This window comes from Pleurodeles waltl, chromosome 1_1 (assembly GCF_031143425.1).
Source record: "Pleurodeles waltl isolate 20211129_DDA chromosome 1_1, aPleWal1.hap1.20221129, whole genome shotgun sequence".
Lineage (NCBI taxonomy): Eukaryota > Metazoa > Chordata > Amphibia > Caudata > Salamandridae > Pleurodeles > Pleurodeles waltl.
Genome location: NC_090436.1, coordinates 487,923,859 through 487,949,576, shown reverse-complemented (window position 1 = coordinate 487,949,576; position 25,718 = coordinate 487,923,859). Strand labels below are relative to the sequence as shown.

Sequence of the window (25,718 nt, the reverse complement as noted above, 5' to 3'; positions counted from 1 at the left end):
AGTACCCCTGCGTGTCGTCGTGTGGCTTTGTTCGGTTCGGCATCGTTGGTGCCAGAAGTGACATCACAGTTACCTATATAGGCTCCACCCAGGTGCGTGGACATCCGTTTTTTTACTTTCCACGTCAGCGCAGATCTGGATCAGAGCTACCCCTCTGTCTCTCTCTTTTTTTATTTTTATTTGTAAACTTTTTTTTTCGATTTTCTTACTATTTTTTATTTACATTTTTTTTTGGTCAACTGTTTTTGGAGTGACAAAGGAATGCATTCTAGTTTCAAGCCTGGTGGTACCTGTCCCCACTCCATATTGGTGACAGACCCCCATCTGGTCTGTTTATGGTGTCTTGAGCGCAACCATGGCTTGAAGTCGTACTCAGACTTCCGGGCCATTGTGCCGAAAGCTTTGAGGGAGCGGTCCCTAAAGCTCCTTGCTGACTGGGGGTCGATGCCAGCAAGTGCGACACCTAGGAGAGCCTGGTCTCTATCGAAGAGAAGATTGCGGGACTGCTCCATGAGGCCAAAGTCCTCTTCTTTGTACTCGAGGTCCTCAGGATCCTCGGTGAAGAGGCTCAAGAAGAAGTCGTCCAAATGGATTTCGCCTCGTCTGTCGACCACCGTGACGAGTGAGGAACATTGGCGTTCCAGGCACGGTTCTGCAGAGCCGTTGACAGGTCTTACTTCACGCCTCCCACCATTTATAGGAGCCGGAGCAACCACCCCTCAGTTAAGACTTCTTCAAGGCCATGCACCTCGTGTTTGAGTTGGCCCACCCCTCTGGATCGCTTTCAGGCCCAGCAGGGTCGGAGGAGGCCCCATCAAGTTCTGCACCAATAGCTCTGGCCTCTGCATCAATGGGGTCTCACAGATCCGATCTCAGATCCGGATTGGCACTGGTCATGCCAGCGCAACCTTCTTTGGCAACGGTTGCGATGCTCCTGGCGCCTGAGCATTTTCCGGAGAAGCAGGGCATGTGGTAAGAGTAGGAGGGGTTCACTGGACCCTTTAGAATACCAGTTGAAGACCCAAACTTCATTGGACTGGTATGAGAAGCTAGGAGATGCCCTTGGACTGGATACCTCCCCAGATAATAGCTTGCTGTCTCTCCCCACAGTGGCTACGGAGGAGGGAGCATCTTTTATGCAATGGTGGTGAAGAGGGCAGCGGAGATCCTTTATCTCGAACTTCCCTCTGGGGCGGTCAAGACTAACCTCTCGACCGAAGTGCTTCAGCCTGGGGCTTCCTCATCCAAACCCCTTTTGCCGTTTAATGAAGCATTGACTGATGATCCAAACCCAGCACATGGACTCCTGTGAGCAGGACAATTGCCTGCCGCCATCGCCCTGCCCCGGGTGATCCTGGTTTCTGTACCCAACACCCCACCCCTGTGAGCTTGGTAGTCCAAGCCTCAACTTTCCATTGTGTGTCCCCTGCCGCTCCCCCAGGCAGAGAATCCAAGAGGCTGGATAGATTGGGCAAGAAAATGTTTTCTTCCACTTGTCTAGCATTGCGGGCAGTGAAAACCGCATGCCTGTTGGGCTGTTATTTCCATACCCTATGGGATATGGTTGCGCAAGTTTTGTCACAGGTCCCGAAGGAGGCCCTGGCCATCCTCTTCCAAGCAGTGAAGGACTGGAGCGATGCAGCGAAGTTCACTATTCGGTGTGGTGTGGACATGACTGACTTTCTGGGTAGAGCGGTTTCATCGATGGTGGCCTCAAGCCTCCACACCTGGCTCAGAACAGCTGGCGTTTCAAGGGATGTCCAGGCCAACCTCATGGACATGCCCTTTGACGCAGACTCGGCACTGGAGTGCTTCAAGGACTTGCGGGCTATGGCCACATCCTTGTGCCTGTCAGTTTCACCTTGCTCCCAGTCTGCCTTTTCCCCCTCGGCTACGGAAGGGGCATGCCACCCTGCCAACCCTATGCCAGCCACCGTCCTGCACAAGCTTCCCAGGCTGTGTGAGGACTTGAATGTGCTGCATTACGACCCCATGGGTCTGGGAAGCCGAAGTCGTCCGCCACAAACCCCCTGGCAAATGCAGCCTCTAAGCCCTCCTGCTCTGGTTCGGCACGACAACGGATGCCCAGTTAGAGGGAGGATTCAACATCATCTCCACTGGCAGTCCATTTAATCGGACAAATGGGTTTTGCAGATCATTTGAGGACCCAATCCCTCTATTTTTCACTTTTTCCCTCCCCCTATACCGCCAGAGCAAGAACGGCTGGTGGAGGATCATCTGTCTCTGCTCCCCCGAGAGGTAGGTTCAACTCTCTTGGCCAAGGGAGCTATAAAAAGGGATCCGATATCAGAAGTAGGCAGAGGTTGTTATTCCAGCTACTTTCTTATTCCCCCCAAAAAATCAAGGGTTTTAACCCTATTCTAGACCTGCGAACCATCAATCTATCCCTCAAAAAGGAGAAATTCAGGATACTTTGAGTTGAGTCTTGGCTACTCTAGACCAAGGAGACTGGCTGGTAGCGTTGGACTTGCAGGATGCGTATTTTCACATCCTCATCCTGCCTGCTCACAGGCATTACCTGTTGTTCAAGGTGGGCCACAAGCACTTTGTTCACCCCGCTCCTGTCTGACCTTCCCAGCATCTCTCAGGTGTTCGCCAAGGTGATGGCGGTGGTCGCAGCTCATATGCACAGGTCAGAGGTTTCAGTTTTCTCTTACCTCGATGACTGGCTGTTGGAGGCGAGCTCTGGCTGTTGGAGGCGAGCCCCAGACTGTTGTCTCCCACCTTCAGACTATAGTGGACCTCCTGCATTCACTGGGGTTAACTATAAACATGCTAAAGTCACACCTGAATCCTTCTCAGCCCAAAAACGAAACTACCCCAACATGAGCCCTAAAACCTTCCCCCAATAAGTAAACTACCCTGAATCCCCCCACCCACCCTGAGCCATAAATAAATACCCCCTACCTTGCCTCTAAAAGCCAAAGCACCACGACACCCCCACCCACCCTAAGCCCTAAATTCACCCCCACCTCTAAAAACTACCCACCAACCCTGCCCGAATCCCGCTTACCTCCCAGCGTCCTCTCCCGATCCTTCCTTTCCTCCCTTCCTTCCCTAAACCTTCCCCCACCCCTTTAAAAACAAACTACCCTGCTCCCCACCCTAAATAAAAGAAAAATATGTACCCAAACCCCTACAGCCCTGCCCATAAAAACAAAAACCCCCACCCCTTCAAAAAATTTAAAATAGCCCACCCTGAGCCCCCTACCCACCCTAAATCCTTAATCCACCCCCACCCCTACCCCAGTCCCACTTACCTCACAGCATCCTCCACCTCCTGCTGAACAAAGCATGTCTTTTTCTGTGCCTTAATCACGCATATGCGTAGGTCAGCACATGTGTGGTTAAGACACAGAAAAAGCCATGCATTGCTTAGGCAAGCGTGGTTACACTTATGTGGGAAACGTCCGCGTTGTTTACAACACATGGTTGAGGACGTTTCCCACAAGACATCAGTGATGCAGTTAAAGTCCCCTCCTAAGAGCAGATCGTCAACCGCTACATGTCCCAGGGGTGCCGATAGGGACTGGTAAAAGATTATCTGGTCTTGATTTGGTGCATAGGTACTCCCTGGTATGATTTCTCTACCCAAAAGGCTTCCTTTGATCAAGACATACTCCTTTTTTGTATCGATTTTCGATGGAGAAGTGTTCTAGCTTAAAAGGAGTGCCAGCCTTAATCCACAGCAGGACCCCCCCATGCATATGCAGAGTAGGAGGTGGCATATAATTGACCTCACAATTGGCAGCACAGGTGTTCCACTTCTACTCCTGTAAGGTGGGTTTCCTGCAGCATGGCAATGTTTACACCCCTGTGTCTGAGATACCTGTAGATATTGTGGCGTTTAGTTGCTGACCCCATCCCCGGATGTTCCATGTCATCGGTATGGGACCCTGATGTAGAACAGCCATCTAATCCATCAGTAGTAGCATTCTATACACTTGACCCCAACACCCACATGCCCCACCATAGCAGATACTGCAATCCTCGAGACAAACAACAAACACCTTAATTCGAACTCCCCAACCTAAGTGCTGCCCAGAAAACGACCTGTCACCCAAACATGTAATACAAAAGCATTGTCATATGCATGACTCCTGCATTCTCCTGGCAGGGGCCAAGGGATGAGGAAGCAGGCAAAGCTAGACGTCTCCTACAGTTCTGCTCCAGCCCTTGGAGAGCATGCTGTCCAGGATCAGCCCATAGCACTGATCAGGTCACTCTGGCTCCCCCCCAGCTATGAGTCCCAGGATCAACATCGAAGGTGCCCTCTGCATCCCCTACAGTCACCGCTGTGGAGGATAGGCGGTAGGACTATCAGGATGCAGACGGCAGAGGTCCCTAACGCCCAGCCCCTAGCAGTAAGAGGGAGCAACTCATATCCCAGCAAACAGACATCTCAAAGCTGCACCACCTAAAATCAGCTCCTCCGCAGTCTTTGTGGGTCACCTCAAGAAGACCCCTACCATCCATCATCGATCCGCTGATTCCACCTACTGACGTCACAAAAGGGATCCCGACTCCAAGCCTGACACACACGGACGCTGATCTACACTGTTGCCTGAAGTGCAGCAGCCCTTTCTATCTCCGTTTGCAATCTGGATGGTTTCTTTAAAGTCCCCCGGCGAGTAGCTTCCCGCCCCTCCCCTAATAGCTTTTCCTAGGCCTGCGCCTAACTTTGCCTCTCGAGGCCCCGGGAACCTTTGGGGCTATCCCGACCTATAACTATCTAGCCATTCTCATGCCATTTTGGGGGTCATCACAAAAGTGTGTGGTACCATCCGGCATTATTTTTAGTTTGGCTATGAATAGAACATCAGTGAGTATTGCAGACATTCATCCCGGAACGTTTGCTCCTCCTCCAAAAAGGAGGCTCTGTTGGCCTGCACGGCAGTGGTGAAATCAGGAAACAGAGACACCTTCCCATTACCAATGGTGAACGGGCCTCCCACCTGTGCCCTTTGCAATAGCATATCTCTATCTCTCTAAAGTGAAGCATCCTGCCCACCACAGGTCAGAACTTCTCCAGACCAGGGACTGCGGTGCTGTAGGACTGGACTGCTGCGCAATCCACAGATGCTAGGTGGCCTACCGGGCAGCCCTCCAGGCAACAATAGCTGGTGTGCGCTTATGTCAGGTTCAGTTCTGCACCCATGGGCATGTGTTGGGACCAGAACGGCCTCCTGGCCAAACCCCAGTTATATAGCACTCCGTCACCTTGGGGAGCACAGGGTCAGTATAGGTCCCCTAGTTCAGTGGGCTCTAAGTGACACAAACAGTAGTCCACTCCATCAGGGATGCTGCCCAAATGTACAGAGCCCACGACACAGGTCCCCCATCGGACGCCGACCTGTGTGACCACATGCCACCCAGACAAGGTCACAGGTCTACACTCTCATCGCTGCCCTGGGCGTCGGGTGTTCATCCAGCAGTAAAGGACTGCAAGGTGGTCAGTAGGCCCAGGGCTCTTTCCCCTCCCTGCCCCACTTCAAGCCTTCACCGGACATCGATATGTGCTCCAAGGTGCTATGCACTCACTGGTCACGCCCCCTGTTCATGGTCCCTCATCACCGCTCCTCACTTCCTCAACCGGGCATCAATGTGGTTCCCACCCGGACAGGGGGATGACCACTCTCTTCAGCCACTCAAGGTGCAGGGGTGCCACGCAGCAGGCTACTTGCCTCCAGCTGTGCAATGCCAGTCCTCACTGCACAGCGGTATCCAGAACAGAGAGGGGTTGCCTACCGCAATGAGGCTGCCGGGCTTCTTAACATGGCCCAGGCACCCGACAAAGTCTCTTTGTTGCTCCGCTGTTGGTCGCAGGTGTACCCGCCTAAGTCACCGCTGTGGCAGGTAAATGCAGCCAACCAGTTTCAGCAGGGTGGCACTCAGAGTCCATGACCCTAGCAGCATTGTAACCTCAGCACCCGCAACCAGGCACTGTCCCCCAGCAGTGTTTGCTGTGGCCCGCAGCCGTCCGCTTGAGCGAGCAGGCAGGGCAGCCGCTGCCCAGCTCTCACGGGTCCCAATTGGACATGAAAATGTCTCTTGACACAATGAGGCTGCCTCCAGGGATGCAGCCACCAGCACTCGCTGAGTTTAGGGGCAGGTGTCAATCCTGGATGTCAGATGGGGCAGGATAAATTGAAGGCCGGAACGGAGCAAGAAGATGAGGCGTCTGCCATCATTGCAGGTAAGCCATGCTCCCTCCTTGGCATAGCTTGTCCATGTTATGTTTGTCCCTCCTCTGGAGCATAGCCTCCTTTCCAGCTTTCTGTCTGGCTGGCTTCTGTCATTCCACCTTCACTGTTCACTCTTGGGGAGCTGCTTTTAACTTAGCACTGCATGAGAGTGCATATTTTTCAACTCTCTCCCTCTTGTTCTTCTGTCCCAATACCAGCCACCCTTTGAAGCTGCCTTCATCTTGTTCTTTAAGGTCTCTTGTGTGCTTCTCTTCCTTGTAAAACTCCCCTATGCTCCCTGTTGCTTTCTCCTTGTGTTTTTCTCCCCCCTTTGTATTTCACATGTGTAATTCTTTGAACATGCACATTGCTTCCCATCCCCACCTGGGCCCCATCCCAGCTAGCAACATCATCCCTACCCACTCAGGCATTTTTTCTTTATTTAATTTAATTTTTCGAGAGCCAAGCAACAAATTGCTGCCAGTCTATCCGCCTCAAAAAAGTTATTGTACACTACTTCAAATGCATGCACCCACAAAATGACAAGGCCAGACATGTTGCTGCACCTTTTTTTAATTTATTGATTTAAATTTGGGGCGTGGCAGTCCAAGCAAAATGTCATGCAAACCCTTGTCACCAGCATACTCGACCCCTCTATGTAGGAATTACCGCCCAACTCATGAGAACTCCAGACCATCCAGCACACTGCAGCCAGATTCATCGATGTTTCCAGACAGTCGCACATCACCCTTCACCTCAGAAAACTTAACTGGCTACCAATTGATAAGACATGCCAGTTCAAGCTGCTCACCCACTCTTGCAAAGCATTACACCATGAAGGACCAGCGTACCTCAACAATTGAGTGACTTTCCACCAAGCGACCAGAGAATTCCGTTTCAGATCCCTCTCCCTGGCAGCCACCCAGCGCAACCACCAGGCTAACAATGGAGGCCACTGCTTCTTCCACTTGGCAGCCAAGAGTGGAACACCCTCACCATACACCCCAGAGCCTTACCATCGCTCCAACAGTTAAGAAAGGACCCCAGGACCTGGATGTTCAACCAACAGGAACTGGCAGTATGATCAACCAGCACGGCCCCTAGCGCCTCGAGACCCTCACGGGTGAAGAAGCTGCACTATATAAATCCTGATTGATTGATTGATTGGTTGTTGCACATCATGCTGATGCTTTACAGCATTGCCAAAAGGCATTGGCAGCGCCAGTATGTCCCATTGGCCTTTTGGGACCTATTAGCTTTGCCATTGTTTGATATTGTAGTTGTGGACAACCTTCTTCTGGAATAAGAATGTTAATATATACCAATGTGTTCCATTACTGCTGATAGATGAGCTTTATCTAAAGATGATTTCTGGTACAGTGTGAGATGCCTGTGTGACAGTGCAATTATTGTGGTATCTGAGGTTGACATCACAATAATTGAAATTACAGGAAGCTTCACACCTTTATACGTTTTACTACACTTTAATGTAAAATACAGTCCAGGTATTCCTAGGAACAAACAGAATCTTGCCTTTGATCCAAAGCTTTGGAAGTTGAAGTGGCTAGATTAGACGTCTTCCTCTTGAGCCCAACTCATTTACTCCAAAATGAGACCAACGTGACTGAGGACTGTGTGATGTAGGGTTCTTAATGCCTGGGAGTTGTTCCAATCTGCTCATCTCTAAACTTTGAATCCAGAGCCGTCTTGCAAGAAGGCGAGAACCCTGACTCTGTGTGAAGAGTGCTCATTGCACCAGCTGAATTCAGTTATGAGGCTGGAGAGAACATTTGTGGCTAGAAGGGCAATCTTCCCATGAGTCACGTTCACCATCATTGCTAAAGGTGCTACTGTGAGCTCCTTGTGGCCTACTTCTGTCATGCCATTGTTGTTCTACACCAAGCTGTTTCCCCCACCCCATCTCCAGTGGTCTCAGTGCTAGCGAGACAGTTTAAATTTTGCATTCAAGAAAAATGAAGAGTCTTTTGAAGTCTTTCATTGTATTTTTACATTAATAATACTTTTATGATTTTGCCATGCTTAACTTAATCCAAATTTGACTCTTGCAGGAAGTATAATGGTCACATTGAAAATAAACCTTTAACAGTTCCAAAAGATCTCGATCTTCGCCTAGAAACTAAGTCTGTTGCAGAAGTGGATGTGTTAGGTAAGAAGTTTAATAATTCATATGTTCTTCCCGATTACATAGTATTACAGTATTTTTGGGTCTGTGGGAGCATTGCCATGATTAAGATATTTTAGTGCATAATTCAACCTTCCTCAGATCTTTTCCCTCAGTGCATTAGTAGCCTTGCATACTTGGGTCCTTCCTACTTTGGTCCAACTATGTTCCAGCCAAATATTTTCACCAAGCAGTGCTGTTTTGACTCTTGACCCAAAAATGAAACACAACCAGGTTGAGCCTCTAGCTGAAATATTTTCTGTAGGTGGTTCTCTTTGTTTCCTTCTTCGCAGGTTGCCAGATGGGCTTGCTATTCTGTGTTTGAGATTCAGTAAAGGTTCAGGTAATGGGGAGGGCAATACTCATAATCCTAGATTTTGGTAATGGTATTTCCATTGAATGTGTACAATATATGCTCTCTTACTGACAAACCAGAAGAAATTAGTGATGGAAATGGTTTCTCCTACCATCAAGTCAAAATGTACTAATATAACTGACAGTGCCTTGCATTCTGGACATAATAGCAATGTTCATGTCTCAAAGTGTCTGAGTGATAATTCCACTCTATTGAAGGGCAGTGAACGGCCCCACCTCTACTTTTTCTTATAAAACAAGGAATGAAATAGGACTTTTCAGCTTAACTTTCACTATGAATTTTAAATCCAGTTCAATTTCATAAAAAATTGTTGCAGTTGTAACCTTCGTATAAGCATTAGTTATAAAATACTTTCAAGAAGAGACATTTCTCCTTGAGTAATTGCTCTTAGATAGCACACTTGATAGAGAGTATTTTGTGATCATGAATTCATCGAAAATACTGATTTTGAGAACTGTTTATTTTTTTTATTTTTTTTACTATAAACTGATTTGAAATAGCCAAAAAGACCTCAAGGCTCTAATCAAAAAGGTAGTAATATATAATATAAACCACCGCAGAAGTCCATCTTGTAACATTTTATGTTTTTTGATCTGTTTCTTTCAGCATTGCATTATTTTCCTGAATATCAGTGGTTGGTAGACTTCACAGTAGCAGCCACAATAGTGTATATAGTAACAGAAGCCTACTACAGTTGGATGAAGCCTTCGCATGAAATGAACATCAGCATTGTCTGGTCCCTGCTGGTATTAGCATTTGCCATGTATCCTTTTTAATGTTTTTGCCTATGCAGTCTCGACACACATTCACTTGAATGAAACATCTTTTTCCATTCAAACTGCAATTTAGCAGTTAAGAATTCACAGTTAGCAGTGAATGTAAAATCAAAACTTTAAGCATCAACATTTTATTGAATTAAAAGAATGGCAAAACTTATATTTTTTTTAGCCTGCAGTACACATGTATGACAAATTAAAGTGGAACATGGTAAAATTGTAACTTAGCACTTGTTAAACGCTAAAATAACATTTGCTGTTAGCTTAAAAAATGACATTTTTTGAAAAGCAGACTTTCGATTCTTGGGGAGTCAATGAAGGAGGTTCACTGTCACATTATGTTTAACTTACATTTTCTAAAGGGCACTACTGAATATGTTAGTGTTGCAAAGAAACTGCTAATTCTTGTATATTTGAACTAGTGGCTAATAGACATTTTTTTAAATTTAAGAAGCTCTGAACTGTTCTTATGTCCCCTTCTTGTTGCAGTTTGCTCTGGTCACCCCAGTCTGCTCTTGTCTGCCCTGCCCCTCTGCTACCCCTCCTGCCATTTTGTCTGCCCCCACCTTACCGTCTGCTCTTGACCTCCCACCTTTTGCTTGCTGGAGGTTCTTTTCATCACCCCTCACCTACCACACTTGTGGGCACCTCCATTGCTTCTGTATCACATTTCTGTATGCACATTGAACCTCAGCAAAATGTCATTTTCCAGTCAACTATCTGGCACCTGACGTCCTACAGATGTTTTATGTATGAACCTGCAGTAGATTGTCCTTCTTTAACCATTAATCTATTTCATCAGAGGAAACGATCCCACAAAAATATTAGCACATACGTGTAAGGAAATGCCTCCTTGGCATGGTTGCCCCCTGACTTTTTGCCTTTGCTGATGCTATGTTTACAATTGAAAGTGTGCTGAGGCCTGCTAACCAGGCCCCAGCACCAGTGTTCTTTCCCTAACCTGTACTTTTGTATCCACAATTGGCAGACCCTGGCATCCAGATAAGTCCCTTGTAACTGGTACTTCTAGTACCAAGGGCCCTGATGCCAAGGAAGGTCTCTAAGGGCTGCAGCATGTCTTATGCCACCCTGGAGACCTCTCACTCAGCACAGACACACTGCTTGCCAGCTTGTGTGTGCTAGTGAGGACAAAACGAGTAAGTCGACATGGCACTCCCCTCAGGGTGCCATGCCAGCCTCTCACTGCCTATGCAGTATAGGTAAGACACCCCTCTAGCAGGCCTTACAGCCCTAAGGCAGGGTGCACTATACCATAGGTGAGGGTACCAGTGCATGAGCATGGTACCCCTACAGTGTCTAAACAAAACCTTAGACATTGTAAGTGCAGGGTAGCCATAAGAGTATATGGTCTGGGAGTTTGTCAAACACGAACTCCACAGCACCATAATGGCTACACTGAAAACTGGGAAGTTTGGTATCAAACTTCTCAGCACAATAAATGCACACTGATGCCAGTGTACATTTTATTGTAAAATACACCCCAGAGGGCACCTTAGAGGTGCCCCCTGAAACTTAACCGACTATCTGTGTAGGCTGACTAGTTTTAGCAGCCTGCCACAAACCGAGACATGTTGCTGGCCCCATGGGGAGAGTGCCTTTGTCACTCTGAGGCCAGTAACAAAGCCTGCACTGGGTGGAGATGCTAACACCTCCCCCAGGCAGGAATTGTCACACCTGGCGGTGAGCCTCAAAGGCTCACCTCCTTTGTGCCAACCCAGCAGGACACTCCAGCTAGTGGAGTTGCCCGCCCCCTCCGGCCAGGCCCCACTTTTGGCGGCAAGGCCGGAGAAAATAATGAGAAAAACAAGGAGGAGTCACTGGCCAGTCAGGACAGCCCCTAAGGTGTCCTGAGCTGAAGTGACTCTAACTTTTAAAAATCCTCCATCTTGCAGATGGAGGATTCCCCCAATAGGGTTAGGATTGTGACCCCCTCCCCTTGGGAGGGGGCACAAAGAGGGTGTACCCACCCTCAGGGCTAGTAGCCATTGGCTACTAACCCCCCAGACCTAAACACGCCCTTAAATTTAGTATTTAAGGGCTACCCTGAACCCTAGAAAATTAGATTCCTGCAACTACAAGAAGAAGGACTGCCTAGCTGAAAACCCCTGCAGCGGAAGACCAGAAGACGACAACTGCCTTGGCTCCAGAAACTCACCGGCCTGTCTCCTGCCTTCCAAAGATCCTGCTCCAGCGACGCCTTCCAAAGGGACCAGCGACCTCGACATCCTCTGAGGACTGCCCCTGCTTCGAAAAGACAAGAAACTCCCGAGGACAGCGGACCTGCTCCAAGAAAGGCTGCAACTTTGTTTCCAGCAGCTTTGAAAGAACCCTGCAAGCTCCCCGCAAGAAGCGTGAGACTTGCAACACTGCACCCGGCGACCCCGACTCGGCTGGTGGCGATCCAACACCTCAGGAGGGACCCCAGGACTACTCTAAGACTGTGAGTACAAAAACCTGTCCCCCCTGAGCCCCCACAGCGCCGCCTGCAGAGGGAATCCCGAGGCTTCCCCTGACCGCGACTCTTTGAATCCTAAGTCCCGACACCTGGGAGAGACCCTGCACCCGCAGCCCCCAGGACCTGAAGGACCGGACTTTCACTGGAGGAGTGACCCCCAGGAGTCCCTCTCCCTTGATCAAGTGGAGGTTTCCCCGAGGAACCCCCCCCTTGCCTGCCTGCAGCGCTGAAGAGATCCCGAGATCTCTCATAGACTAACATTGCGAACCCGATGCTTGTTTCTACACTGCACCCGGCCGCCCCCGCGCCGCTGAGGGTGAAATTTCTGTGTGGGCTTGTGTCCCCTCCGGTGCCCTACAAAACCCCCCTGGTCTGCCCTCCGAAGACGCGGGTACTTACCTGCAAGCAGACCGGAACCGGGGCACCCCCTTCTCTCCATTCTAGCCTATGTGTTTTGGGCACCACTTTGAACTCTGCACCTGACCGGCCCTGAGCTGCTGGTGTGGTGACTTTGGGGTTGCTCTGAACCCCCAACGGTGGGCTACCTTGGACCAAGAACTGAACCCTGTAAGTGTCTTACTTACCTGGTAAAACTAACCAAAACTTACCTCCCCCAGGAACTATGAAAATTGCACTAAGTGTCCACTTTTAAAACAGCTATTTGTCAATAACTTGTAAAGTATACATGCAATTTTTATGCTTTAAAGTTCCTAAAGTACTTACCTGCAATACCTTTCGAATGAGATATTACATGTAGAATTTGAACCTGTGGTTCTTAAAATAAACTAAGAAAAGATATTTTTCTATATAAAAACCTATTGGCTGGATTTGTCTCTGAGTGTGTGTACCTCATTTATTGTCTATGTGTATGTACAACAAATGCTTAACACTACTCCTTGGATAAGCCTACTGCTCGACCACACTACCACAAAATAGAGCATTAGTATTATCTCTTTTTGCCACTGTCCTACCTCTAAGGGGAACCCTTGGACTCTGTGCATGCTATTCCTTACTTTGAAATAGCACATACAGAGTTCTTATAAGTTCTTTTACCATTCAGACATAGATCTCTTGCCGATCCCATTCCACACAAAACATGTCTATCATCTCAACTGGAATCTGATTTGATTACTTGATGGGCGTTTGGAATGAGAATCAAGCCATTTCCATTGGCCCTTCAATAACCGATTGGAGAGAGAAGCATCTGTTAGATATCTCCTTATCACCTAATCTGCCTTGAGGAGAACATGCCTAACAAGATGGATTTCCCCCATATTTTTAAGTGCCTTCTTTGTATCTCCTTTCTAACGTAGAGCTACTAAGCTCATTTTTGTGAAACGTGCTTTTTCCTCATTGAAATGTAACGCCTAAGTTAGTATGCTGAAATGGATGTGCTGAATAGTCCATGGTAAAAATAAAAAAACACCTAGTAGAACCCACTGGTCACCCTTAATATGGCACTAGTTGTAGCTCATTGTGCAAGTGTGCCTTAAAAATGTTAATTCAAGGGGGGGGGTGACTGTGTCATCTCTATGAAAGGGATTTGGGGGTGAAGGCCATAGCTACAGTCCTGACCTATGGGCTGTTCTTGACGACTGTGTTGTGAGGTGGAAGAGATGCATGGAATGCACTGTACTAGTGCTCTGTTCCCCCAAGTATGACACCATGTTGTCCAAAAGCTCTTTTGTTCCTGTAATAGAAACTGGGTTCTTCTTTAGAAAGTGGCCTTGAGGGCTACCCCCCCTACACCACTGCACGCACACACTTCAGGCCCATTGTAAACAAGCAGAGAGTTATCAGCATGTGTAAAACAGCTACCTGTATGTAGCTGGGGCACTACCAGTAGCCCAGGAACGACACAGTGGAGAAGCCTGGTCTAAACACTAATTGTGTATTCTTCATTTAATGAAATATTTTGGTGGAGCCCTGCCAGGAACAACCTTGTTACCATCTTTCCTACAGTGGCTCTAAACTCCTTGGTTGCCTTGTCTGCAGACCTTGAATAAACCCATGAAAAAAAAGCTGCGTACGCTGTTCTGAAGAGAGAGCAGTATTGTCAGTGCAAAAGTTAATATAATGTGCCTTTATATTGTTTTGTGTGTTTGCTTCAGAATAGTGCTTCTGGCTGTTGCTCATAATTTTGCTTGTTTATGTGCACCATAGTATTTCCACTTTCTTTAACCCTTCTACCCCCATGTTCCCAAGTTGGGTTTCCAGGCTTCAGGGGCACGTGCCCCCTGCCCTTCTCTTCCATTTTTTGCTCTTGATATGTTCTGCGTACGTTTTTTTAAAGATATATTTCTATTTAAAATTGCTAATTTGTAGCAGGAAAATGATGTATTCATTCGTAATCTCAACTTCTGCGCTTGTACCTATTGTAGGGCTTCTTTCTTAAAACTGATTTGTTATACACATCAAAATGCCAATACATATTCTTTTTTATTTCAATTTTAAAATGGTGTAGACCAGTGGTGTCCATTTGAGTTTTTATTTCCACAATTATTGACGATACTCTAACTGATAATATATCTGTTAGCACACATCCTGCTATGTACACTATGTGAAACACAGCAAAGAAAATGATTGCTCTTTTTAAGAATGCTGTGTTTGCCAGTATTGTTTTCCTGAATGAGTTCTCATGAAGCAAAATACTGTTCTCATTGACCACGCACTACTTCAAACTTGAAGATGGAGGTGAAAGATCAGTTTGTGTCACCTTTGGATTTTTCTTCTTTGTCAAGGCAATGGCTATCCTAATTGTAACTGAAAACTACTTAGAATTTGGACTTGAAACTGGTAAGACTTGACTGTTACACATTGCCGCTTTATCTAGAAAAAAATGTTATCTTTTACACACTGTTATGTAGTTAAAAAAACAATAAGGCAGTTGCTAGTATATCTGATGTAATTTTCATGCTATTTGGTATTGTTTTGTGATCTTGTTGAAGGAAGTCTGTTCCATAGTAGAATTAAGAATTGAAACCAAGTGTGCTATACAGCACATCCCTTGTCATTTGTTTATTACTGTGGTTTTGCAAGAAGAGAAGATAACTTCTATTTTGATACCCTTGTTTCCTTCTCTGAGCAATTTTTCTTCTGCACAATTGTGTTTTAAGCTGTTTCTGGATACCCAATTAAAAATACTACAGACTAATTGGAAATCAGTTCCCGGGCCACCATTGACTTTGCATGTGTGGGACTTTCCTTACAGAATCCTATTCACTAAACAAGCTAAACCCTCTGAGATTCTGTGGATCCACTATAGATAATAGTATGGAAGGCCAAATCTGCTGGATTGAGTCATCTGCTGAAACAAAACAAGGTTTAGAACTACCCATATACAATAGACTCTTACAGACTTTGTTTCTGGGCCTTAATTTTCACACAGCAAGAATGTCATAGTCAGAGACAGGGTGGGTCATTAGCAGAATCCATAGACAAAGGCTGGCAGTACTGCTGGCCCTGGTTGGGGAACATTTGTATTTTAATTGCAACTTATTTGAGTTGCAGATTGGATTGTTCTCTGTAGAGGGTACACGCATACTGGTTTTACTCGGTTGCTACTCATCCAAGCCACTCATTTACTTATCTGGCACTCCCACCAGTCCTCTAGGACACTAGAATGCATTGCATTGGGCTGCTGTCAGTTTGATGTTTTGTGGCAAGCACATGAAGGCACGTAATCAAAGAAACATGTGTCTGGATAGTGTTATGTGAAGACCCAAGTAACCAACCTGACACGGGGATATTTGGGGTAGGTATGTAATTGCAACATTAACTTTGTCGCTAGGAATCGCATGAGGTACTGAGGGAAGATGGGTGTGAATAGGACAAAGTCCCTGGGAGCAAGACACACAAAAATGGACATATGAGATGAGTTGGGGACCGTAAACATTTCATGTAGCTGTTTTTTTTTTTTTTTTTTTTTTTTTTTTATTTTTTTTTTAAACATTCCAGTACATTTATCGTAGTGTGATGTAGTTTGTTGTTTTGACATTCATTTGAGAAATATGGATTTATGTTTTTAAAATATTTTTTGTAGATGAATTTCCCGAATAACTTTTTCCCCATCAGAAATTTGAAAAACATGTCTCATTATTGCACATAATGTTCCACAAAACTGCCTTTCTCTTGGATAGCAGGAATTTGAAACTACATGCAGTACAGGAGTCATTAAGGGCTTTTGGTTTCATTATCAGTCCATCCTTATAATTGGGGTTTGAAATATATCTCACTCTAATGTATCTAGTTTAGGGAGCATGGCAGTACCAGGGGTGTGGAATTTATTAAAATATCTACTTGTCCAGGGGACAGGTTGCTTCTCAAATCTACTTGTCCTGTAAAAAGATCTACTTGTCCCTTTGGTGCCATGTAGTGTGGCGACAAATTATGGCAGCAATCTCATTATGTAAGAGCTCTGATAATAGCCTCTCTGATTATGCCAGGGCTACTACCATAGTAGGGCTTGAATACTTGCAGTTTCAATCCCTACTGTAGCAATTTCCTTATTTTGCCACCTTTCTGCAGATCTGCATACTGGGGCTGGAGGAAGGAGTAAGCAATAGTTCCAGGGCTGGAATGCCTTTGAGTCTGCAAACTTACTAACCTGCATGTTTTAAAGATTTTCACCAGCTTCTCTCTAATATTTTCCCATAATAAGAAAGGTTGGACATTTACTCCTGACAATGGCAGAATTAGAACTTCTTCCAGGGTTGGGAAGAAAGTGGCCGGAGGGAAAATGAACTTGCAAATGCTCAATAGATTTTCACATGAGCAAATTTACACATGCGTATCTACCCATGCTAAAATACAGTTCACAAATATTTTATAGGGGTACGACATATACCATGGGTGCACTTTTGTGACTTTCTTTAAGAATTTGGGGCCACATGAAAGTAGGTTCAGATTTGCGACCCGCAAATTGCAAGTCGCAAATCCGAATGTAGGATGGTGTCCCTGACACCATCTGTGATTCGCAAGGGCTTCGCAAATGCCCACCTAGTGAATAATCATGAGGTGGGTCGCAATTTGCGACCCCGTGCGAATAGTGGCCCTCACAGGGATGGTGGCCTGCTGGAGACAGCAGACCACCATGTCTGTGACTGCTTCCTTAAAGGAAAACAAGATGCATTACAAAAACGGAAAATGAAACGTTTTCGTTAAATTTTTTCAGAGCAGGCAGTGGTCCGCAGGACCACCGCCTGCTTTGAAAAAACGTTTACAGTGACATTCACAATGGGGAAGGGGTCCCATGGGGACCCCTTCCCTTTTGCGAAAGTGTTAGCACCCATTTGAAATGGGTGCAAACTGCAATTGGTTTGCGCCCGCGTTCGCAGTCACAAAACAATCCTACATTGCACTGCGAGTTGCAATTAGGAAGGGAACACCCCTTCCTAATTGCGAGTCACAAACCCGTTTTGCAATTCGGTAACCAGGTTACTGAATCGCAAAACTGGGTTTGTGCATCGCAATGTGCTTTTTGCACGTCGCAAACAGCGAAAGTCGCTGTTTGCGACATGCAAAAAGCTACCTAATGTGGGTCTCGGTCCCTAATTAGGTCTGGTGTTAACAAAGACATTTTGTTTTTATTAAACTTCTATTTCTCTCTCTTTCGGCTGGCTTTATTGTGAGTGATCGCATTCTGCTCTTCCACAAGGAGCGTATTGGCACACAAAGTAGTTTTGTTCAGTGTCAGGAACTACACTGGCAATCAGTGACGTAACGAAACTGGAGGGTGCCCCTTTGCAAAGAACATGGAGGAGCCCCCTCTCCAGACTTACTCAGGGCAGGTGCTGTGCTGAAGGGGCCCCCTGGAGGGCGGCTGCGGGGCCTTTGTCATGCCACTGGTGGCAATGTGTGCTTTTAGAGTTCAAAAACCTTTTGGTTTTTTTTTGCCAGTGTTTGTTACAATGTTGAGGGCCTGGTAGCTCCCACAACAATAAAGTGTTACAAAAGCCATGTCAAAACAAGACACGCATTGATGAAACTAAAAGACTTATAAAAATGTCAGATCAGTTGGCTTTGTCAGTGTTTGTTTATTTTCATGCTTCCCATATTCGTGTTGAAAATGGTTACACTGATTTTCCATTAGAAATATTTTTGGGAAATACTAGCATGCATCAACACATTTTACTAAATGACACTTTATTTGCATCTAATCAGAGAGCATTCTGGGAGCATTATACTTAGCCTCATAGCCTAAACTTTTCAAACATGTGTATATACATTTTTTTTTTTGTACTGGAACCAACGTCGGTAGTCAAGTGTGACCTTAAAACATTTATTTACAGCACTCACCCTAATAATGAAGGCTTTCAAATAATGAACCATAAATACAAGTTCGAACAGCATTATTTTTTGGAAACACATTACCTCAACTGCAGAGAGTTCCACTCTCTGTAAACAGGCAGCCAAAGGGTTTGTGCTGCAGTGGGTTGGGCCTACTTGTCCCAAGGACAAAGTAAACATACAAACTTGTTGCCCTTGACCCCAAACAAGATGTCCCGGGCGTCGGGCGATAGGAATTCCACATCCCTGCAGTACTAAACAATAACTAAAGGCTCCCAGTAGATGGATATGCTACATCTGAGCTGCTTCCTGTGGTTCATACTTGAAGTTAGCCAAATGTTCTTCTGCCCAGTCCTTTCCCAAGTTTCCCGTTTGGTATGGAATTGATGTCTGGACTAGTTTCCTGTGCAAGTTTTCAGAGCAACATCAATGGTTATGGTTTACAAGGTTGACAAAATTTACTCAAAAAGTTCCCAAAACAGTCCATTGTAGCTATTTCTGCACTGGAATTACTCCACCTAGCTACCAAAACTTATAATGGTGGAGCAAGGAGTGTGGTGAAATTCTACTCAAGGTTTCCTTCGTGTGAAACGTAGAACTGCATATAGTTCAGTCGTACCTCAATCCACTTGTTGCTGTTTCAGGTATTCTCTTGTCACCTCCAGATTGCAGCTTCCTCAGCCCCTTTCTTTCAGCTGGTCCTCTGGACATGAGGTTTTTTTGTAGTTTCTGTGTGTTTTTTTTTTCTTTCTACCAGAGTGCAGAGGCCCTCACATTAGGGTAAGCCCTCTCAGCTTGACTTGTATGTGGTGCTATTGTTTTAATTTGTCAGTCATTAATACTGTTGCTTTACCAAGATCCCTCATTTTTTATTGCATGCAAACATAGAAGGAACACAGAGGGACAATATTGCATCTCTACTCAACCCTAAAGGATAATCTCTTTTCCCAGGAGAATTCATCTGTTCTGCATTACCGGTGGGAAACACACTTGATAACTCAATTCTTGGATTTGGATTGGGAATCAATGCTGAAGGAACACACAAAAAAAAGCTTGAGAGAGGTGTGTTATCATTTGAGGTACTTTAAGATCGTCCAGCAGTGGCACTCATTGCCAGCCACACTACAGAGATCTCATATATCTAGACTCCTAGTGTTGGCAATATGGAACCCCAGGAAGCAATATAGTTTACATTTTATGGAAATTCCAAGCTTTGAGTAAGTACTGGAAGACGGTGTAGAACATGATTAACTAAAGGAAAGATGCCAATATGCCCCTAAATGCTAAAATGGCTCTGTACATAATACTTTGCATTTTCTGACACTCCTCTTCGATGCCAACATGGCTATCCCCATCACTGGTAGTTCCTTCCGTATTAAGGCAGTTTGCATTGAAGCACTGAAGGGAGAATGTTATGAAGAATAGTTTTGGTCCTGTATCCCACACAAGGTGTTTTCTAAAAACGAATCTACTGAATGTAAAATCCATATGACCCCCATTCTGGAGGTTCAAACTTTTAATCAATCACACATTCAGTGCCTGAGTATTTGTTGTTTTTATGTTAATTTCTATCTTGAAGCATACTTTAGATTTATATGACAGCCTAGGCACCTGTATCTTAAAGATCACATATATTCTTTAAACATGTATTCATATTTTATAAATAACCCCAGCTGAGTCCCACCAATATTATCTATAGCACTGTCCCTTTTGTCCCCCAGTTCTGGAATAATATGTTGGCATTCATATTACCTTCTATTATTGGGTTAAATTCTCTCTAGAACAGGATATACAGTTCTCATTTTCCTCTACCTATATATTATGTGACAACCGTATCTGCTCTAAGCCTGTAGTAAGTGAAGGCATCTGATGGATCCTCGAATTTTTAATATCTAAATCTCTATACCTTAGATGTTGAGTGGGCAGATCCAGTTTTCTTCTGTGTAACCCAGGTAGCAAATTATGGCTTCTGGTGGATTGTTCTCTTGAATTCCACAAACTGTAGATAAAATAGTGTGTGGGGTGAGCCACCTGGCAGTATTTTCCGAACACCCAAGGCTCCTTCCCATTGTAATGCAACTGTATGATGACACATCATTGCTTTCGTGTGTGATTAAGAATTGGTAGTAACCATAATTTTTATCCTCAGTCTGATGTCTTTCACTAATGTTTCATAGGCTGGCCCAGAAATGTTTTTAACCTTGCGTAGGACAGAATTAGTAAATTAAGTTAATTATAATCAGTAACATAAATGCAGATTTAATTCTTCAATCTTCATCACATAAGATCATTTAAGGACTGTATTCTTTAAAAGAGCTCACAGTGAACCTACCTTGCAATAATAGGGTACTGGTGAAGTAGAACCGTACAATGAAGGCTGTCACGAAGTGTGGTGAGCTTTATTGTCCTTTAAAAACAGGAAGATGATTCTTGTGGCTCCCCTAAATAACATTGTTAGGTTTGGCACAGGAAAGTATATTTTATCAAGATTAGTCATCCAGCTGAAACATTGTTGGAGCCTTTGTTGATTTTGTTGATTGATCTAAAATCTGGCATTTGTCCTTGTGAAGCGTACAAAAGAGTATACCTGTTTAGTTAGTACTAACGGAAGGAATGTTAGGAGAAATGGCAAAATGTTTTTTTGAATGTGCACTACTTATCCATTTGTCCTTTAAATGATAAAATTGTGTGTGTGTTTTTTTGTTTTGTTTTATGATTCTTGTTTCTGCATCTTATGACTGCCCATGGCGGGATTGGCTCTCGTCTAGTAATATTAAAAAAAAAAAAGTGCATGTTCACAGAAATGTTTTGTGAATTAATAGGAATGAAAAAAGGAACTCAAGATTAGTATGTCTTTGGCTTAGAATCTTTTACAGTCTTACATGATTGTTATTGATAAAGTGGATCAATATTAGATCCACCCTACTCTGATAAGTCGAAGGTCACCATTGGAATGACATCAGTGATGGGGTGAATATTAGATGAGATGTTTGTCCTGTAACCATATTTCTTGGGAACTAGTATCCTTCTTCCTGTGGGAAGAACAAGATGGTAAAAGGGGTTTACTTTAAAAGAGAGGCATATTTATTTTGTAACTCTGACATTGTTTTCAAGCTAGCACTATGTGAATCTGTCATGAACGGAAAGGTAACCAATGTACATTTTGCTGGAGAAGTTCCATCTTTATAATTTAAGGGATCAGTAGTTGCATTAACACACCACATGACTTGTATGATCATAATATCTAAATTGCATATTACGTTTAAAGGCTGACAGTTAATTGGCAAATGAAAATGTTTCTTGCTCACTTTGGAAATTATTTAAATTGATGCACATTTCAAAGTAAATCCAATTAATATTCAGAATGAAAATGTAAAGTAAATATTTTTATACTGCAGGATTTACAAATTTTTCTGATGGCGCCATACAGTTTCTTGAAAAGCAAGGCCTGGATTCCCAGTAAGTGTTTTTACTTTGTAAAACACAGAGGTGTAAAAACATAGGTCTAATTTTGACAGTAGCTTTGGCAACTGCAGGCAACATTTGATTTCCAATAAAAGTGAACTTTCAGTTGTTTGTTACTTAACAATGATATTGTGTGTGTGTTGTGGGGAGAGGTTTTTTTACAATTCTTAGCAACAAGAGATCCTAGAGGTCAAATAGTCATACAGAGCTTCAGTAGCAGGTTGCCACGGTAGGACACTTGCTCTTTATATAGTGGACCAAAACTGTGCAGAGTCTAAACAAACTGCATAGGTATCACAGAGGCACAAATGACATCCCAAATGCTCTCTTTTTGTGTAGTGTGGGCGAGCAGTTAGGCATATTAGAGGGTAGTGCTAAGCATGTAAGGCACATATTTCTACAGTAAGTGAGACCCACTAAATAAAGGAATCCAATACCAATTTATAAAAAAATAACACATACTTTTATATAAACGTTGATACCAAGATCACTGGAGTCGGGTGAGTACTTTTCAAGTTAGGAATTTCAAAAGTTGACATTTAGTGCATTTTTCAGATGTGGTAATGTTATCTTATGGAGGAAGAACACATACTGCACACAGGTAGAGTACAGTGACTTACGGAACCAATCTCCTTGATTTCAGGTAAGTATGAGGCAAGGTCCAAGGCCACACTAGCAGGTCACCTCGGGTGGCACTGGGGGGGGAGGAGGGAGTGGGTGTCAGAGTGCAGGGGTGCAGTTCAGCGTTGGTTACCCTGTGTAAGTCTATGGGGATCGGTCCTGTTACAAAGTTGCTGCAAGGATGGACTGGAAGATCAGTCCAGGGGAACCCAGAGGGGTGCTCAAACCTTGAAGTCCTCCGGCACGTAGGGACACTGTCAGTCCACTCCTCAGGCTGTGGGGTGTAGCTGCAGTGGTGTCTTCTGACCTCTGGTCTGGTGCTGGAGATCCTGGCAGTTGCAGGGAGGCCCGCAGAAACAGTCTGCAGGTGTGGACCTGAGGGGTCGAGTCCGACCTAGCCAACAAGTGGGCTCATGTCTCAGGCAGGGAGGCGTGGGTACACCCTTGGTCCTCTTCTCCATGTCTGGGTGCAGAAGTGTGCTGGGATGTTGGGTCATTGTCTCCTGGTCACTTACAGTTGTAGAGGTGTCTGGAGAAACAGGCTGGAGTCTCCATTGTGAAGTCCACAATGGGCACACTCAAGATGGGCCTTGTCGATCTGGAGGACCTGAGGACCACGCTGACACTGTTGGCCCACATCAGCACGGTCTAGCTGGCTCGGGAGTAGTGGTGATGTCCAGTGTTGGGTTTTTGGCGGTCCTGGTCCTCACATTTTTTCTTGGTTGCCTGCAGATGGAGGGGAGCAGCTCCGCTACCACAAGAGAGTTCTTCTTCGTGATTTGCGAAGCACTGGTAGCTCTCCCAGTTTCTGGAGGTTACAGGGGCAGGAAAGGTAATTTGCTTCTAGAGGGTCAGGTGACGCAGGCAGGTCGCCAGTGACTGTCAGTCGTGCTCCTCGGTTCTCGAGTTCAGTAGGCTTCTTGTCCACTCCTTCTTTTTTATCCATCACAGAACTGAGGATTTGGTATCAGGGGGTCCCCTTAGGGTGTGAAGGGTAGTATCCAATGGCCTACTTACCCTTGGGGTCACTACGCCTTCTAGATGACCACTTCCTGTGGGGAGTCTGCATCACCCTTTCCAGAGTTCCTAAATTCCAGCACACACAAGATGGTGAAATTTCCTAAGTCGTGTCCACTCAAGGCTAGACCCTAGGGATGTTCCCAGTCTGGAAGTGTAACACACCTCCTGCATAGCTAATTTCCCTGCCTGTCTAGGTACCAGATGGGCCCTGGGGCAAGGGGGTTGGCATCTTCCTCTGAAGGCCAGATCTGCATATTAAAGGGGTTGGTCTCTTTGGAGCTCCCTGTCTTGGAATGCAGATCACCCTGTCCAGACCTGCTTTGTTTCTGACCTCCAGAAAGCGAAGGTTCTCACCCTGGGAGGAAGGGGGCAGGGCGTGGGCAGTTGAGCGGGAAGTTGGTTAGTTGGTCAGATTCTTGTCTGTTGGTGGCAGATGGGACAGAACTGGTCAGTGAGCTAACCAGCAGTTAGTAGGTTTTCAGGGGGCACCTCTAAGGTGCCCTCTGGGTGCATGTATTAATAAATCCATAACTGGAATCAGTGACACTGTATATAAATACGAGTGGTTTGATAACAAACATCCCTATTTTCAGAGAAGCCATCATGTAGCTGGGGAACTCGTATTGATCAGTGTCCAGCATGTGTTTAAAATGGCTTCCCTGCACTTTTACTATGTCTAAGAATCGACAGAGCCGTGTTAGGGACACATTTGCTATTGTACTTATGCTCATACATGTAATATAAGGCACTCTGCCTTAGGGCTGAAATTCCTACTGTACAGGTGGCTTACAAATATTGCAAGCAGTGTTAAGGGGACATGGAACTCAGACCATGTGCCATGTCGTGTTTTCACTTTTAGGGAGCACCTTGTCCCGCAGCCTGCAATGGCTTGAGGTTGGTGCTCTGTCCCTTAGAGTGGCACAAGTTGTGCTGCAGTGCTTAGGGTCCTCTTCAGTACCCATGCCCTAGGTACCAGTGGTACAATTTACTTGGGACTTACAGAAGTACTATAAAGCCTGGCCACTTGAGGATCAAGTAACCAGGTTTCTTTATTTGGGGAAGAAACACTGGCACTGAGGACCTGGTTAGCAGCAACCCAGTGTGCTTCAGTCAAAGTTGCATCAAATACCAGGCATAAAAGAGGGGTGAGGTGGGCAGTGCTGCAACTAGAACCCAACTTCCTACACCCACCTTCCACTGTCATGAGAAAACTTTGAAATAATGTTGAGCTCGGTAGTACAATGTCCAGTCAGTTGCTTATTGGGATTTAGCTACTGGGCTCAGTAGTCATTAGGCTCTTCTTCTAGAGTAAGAATTGCTTCAAAAGATATGTTTTGCAGTTGATCATACTGTCCGATAATGTGTGCATGGTGAGTTCTGTTGGATAACTCAGTGGGGTCTGCCAATGTTCATATGATAAACGTGAGCAAATAAGCATTTTGGAACATTTGTCCTGCTTTTCCATTGGGACAACAGGACAGTATTATTACAAAATAATATAATTTATATTATTCCTAACAGATTCTATTGCTGTGGCAAGATGTTTTTAAATGTTGTATCATTTCTTTCCCAGTGCCTTCACCACCCCCTGAATTATAAAAAGTGACCAGACCACCAGAAGTGACAACAGTTGATTCTTTTGTGGCAAAGTCTAGCTTATAGTCTTAAGTCTGCCAGCGTCCCACTTTTACACTTTTTTTGGTTTAGCCCAAAAAACAGCATGATCTGTTTCATTCGATACTTCAGGTTGCCTTCAGACTAAAACTAAGCACAATTTCTGTGGACCTCTACCTAGTTGTCAGTCCATTTGCGTACACATTGCTGCATTTTTGGTTGCTAACAAAGGCATCTTAGGTTTGCTTTTCCACCTTCTTAACCACAACAGATCTTCACGTGCCATGAGTCTACTGCTCACGAAGAAAAGAAAAATCAAAAGCACAGATATTTTACAACAAATGTAGTGAGATTTAGTTTTAGTGTCAAGACCAGTATTTCAATTATGGCATTTTGAATGTTAGTAAATCTAGTGAGGTTATTGAATTGTTCAGAGCTTCTCTCAATATACACACTAAATTCCCAACTATGCACTTGTTTGAAATAGCCTCAGTCTTCATTCTCTTGTCATTGACAAAATATTGAAGTAGTTGGCAATTTTGTTGGTCTCAGTTTGCTCTAGAGTATTGAAGATATAAACCTTGCTTCAGTATTAAACATTTTTTTTTATAAGTCAATGTATTCATGTTTAACCATAATCTACAGCTATATCAGCCCTCTGTAACAGAATGTTGCTGTGGACAGTTTTTTTATT

General features: G+C 45.0%; 1 protein-coding gene across 1 annotated transcript in view; it reads left to right on the top strand.

Moving 5' to 3' along the window:
- TMEM161B (transmembrane protein 161B) overlaps window positions 1-25,718 on the top strand; it is a 190,933-nt gene that overhangs the window by 54,141 nt on the left and 111,074 nt on the right. The window contains exons 4-7 of the mRNA XM_069224915.1: window positions 8,276-8,373; window positions 9,371-9,527; window positions 14,661-14,812; window positions 21,703-21,763. Of these exons, the coding sequence (XP_069081016.1) occupies window positions 8,276-8,373; window positions 9,371-9,527; window positions 14,661-14,812; window positions 21,703-21,763 (468 nt within the window). The remainder of the gene's footprint in view (window positions 1-8,275; window positions 8,374-9,370; window positions 9,528-14,660; window positions 14,813-21,702; window positions 21,764-25,718) is intronic.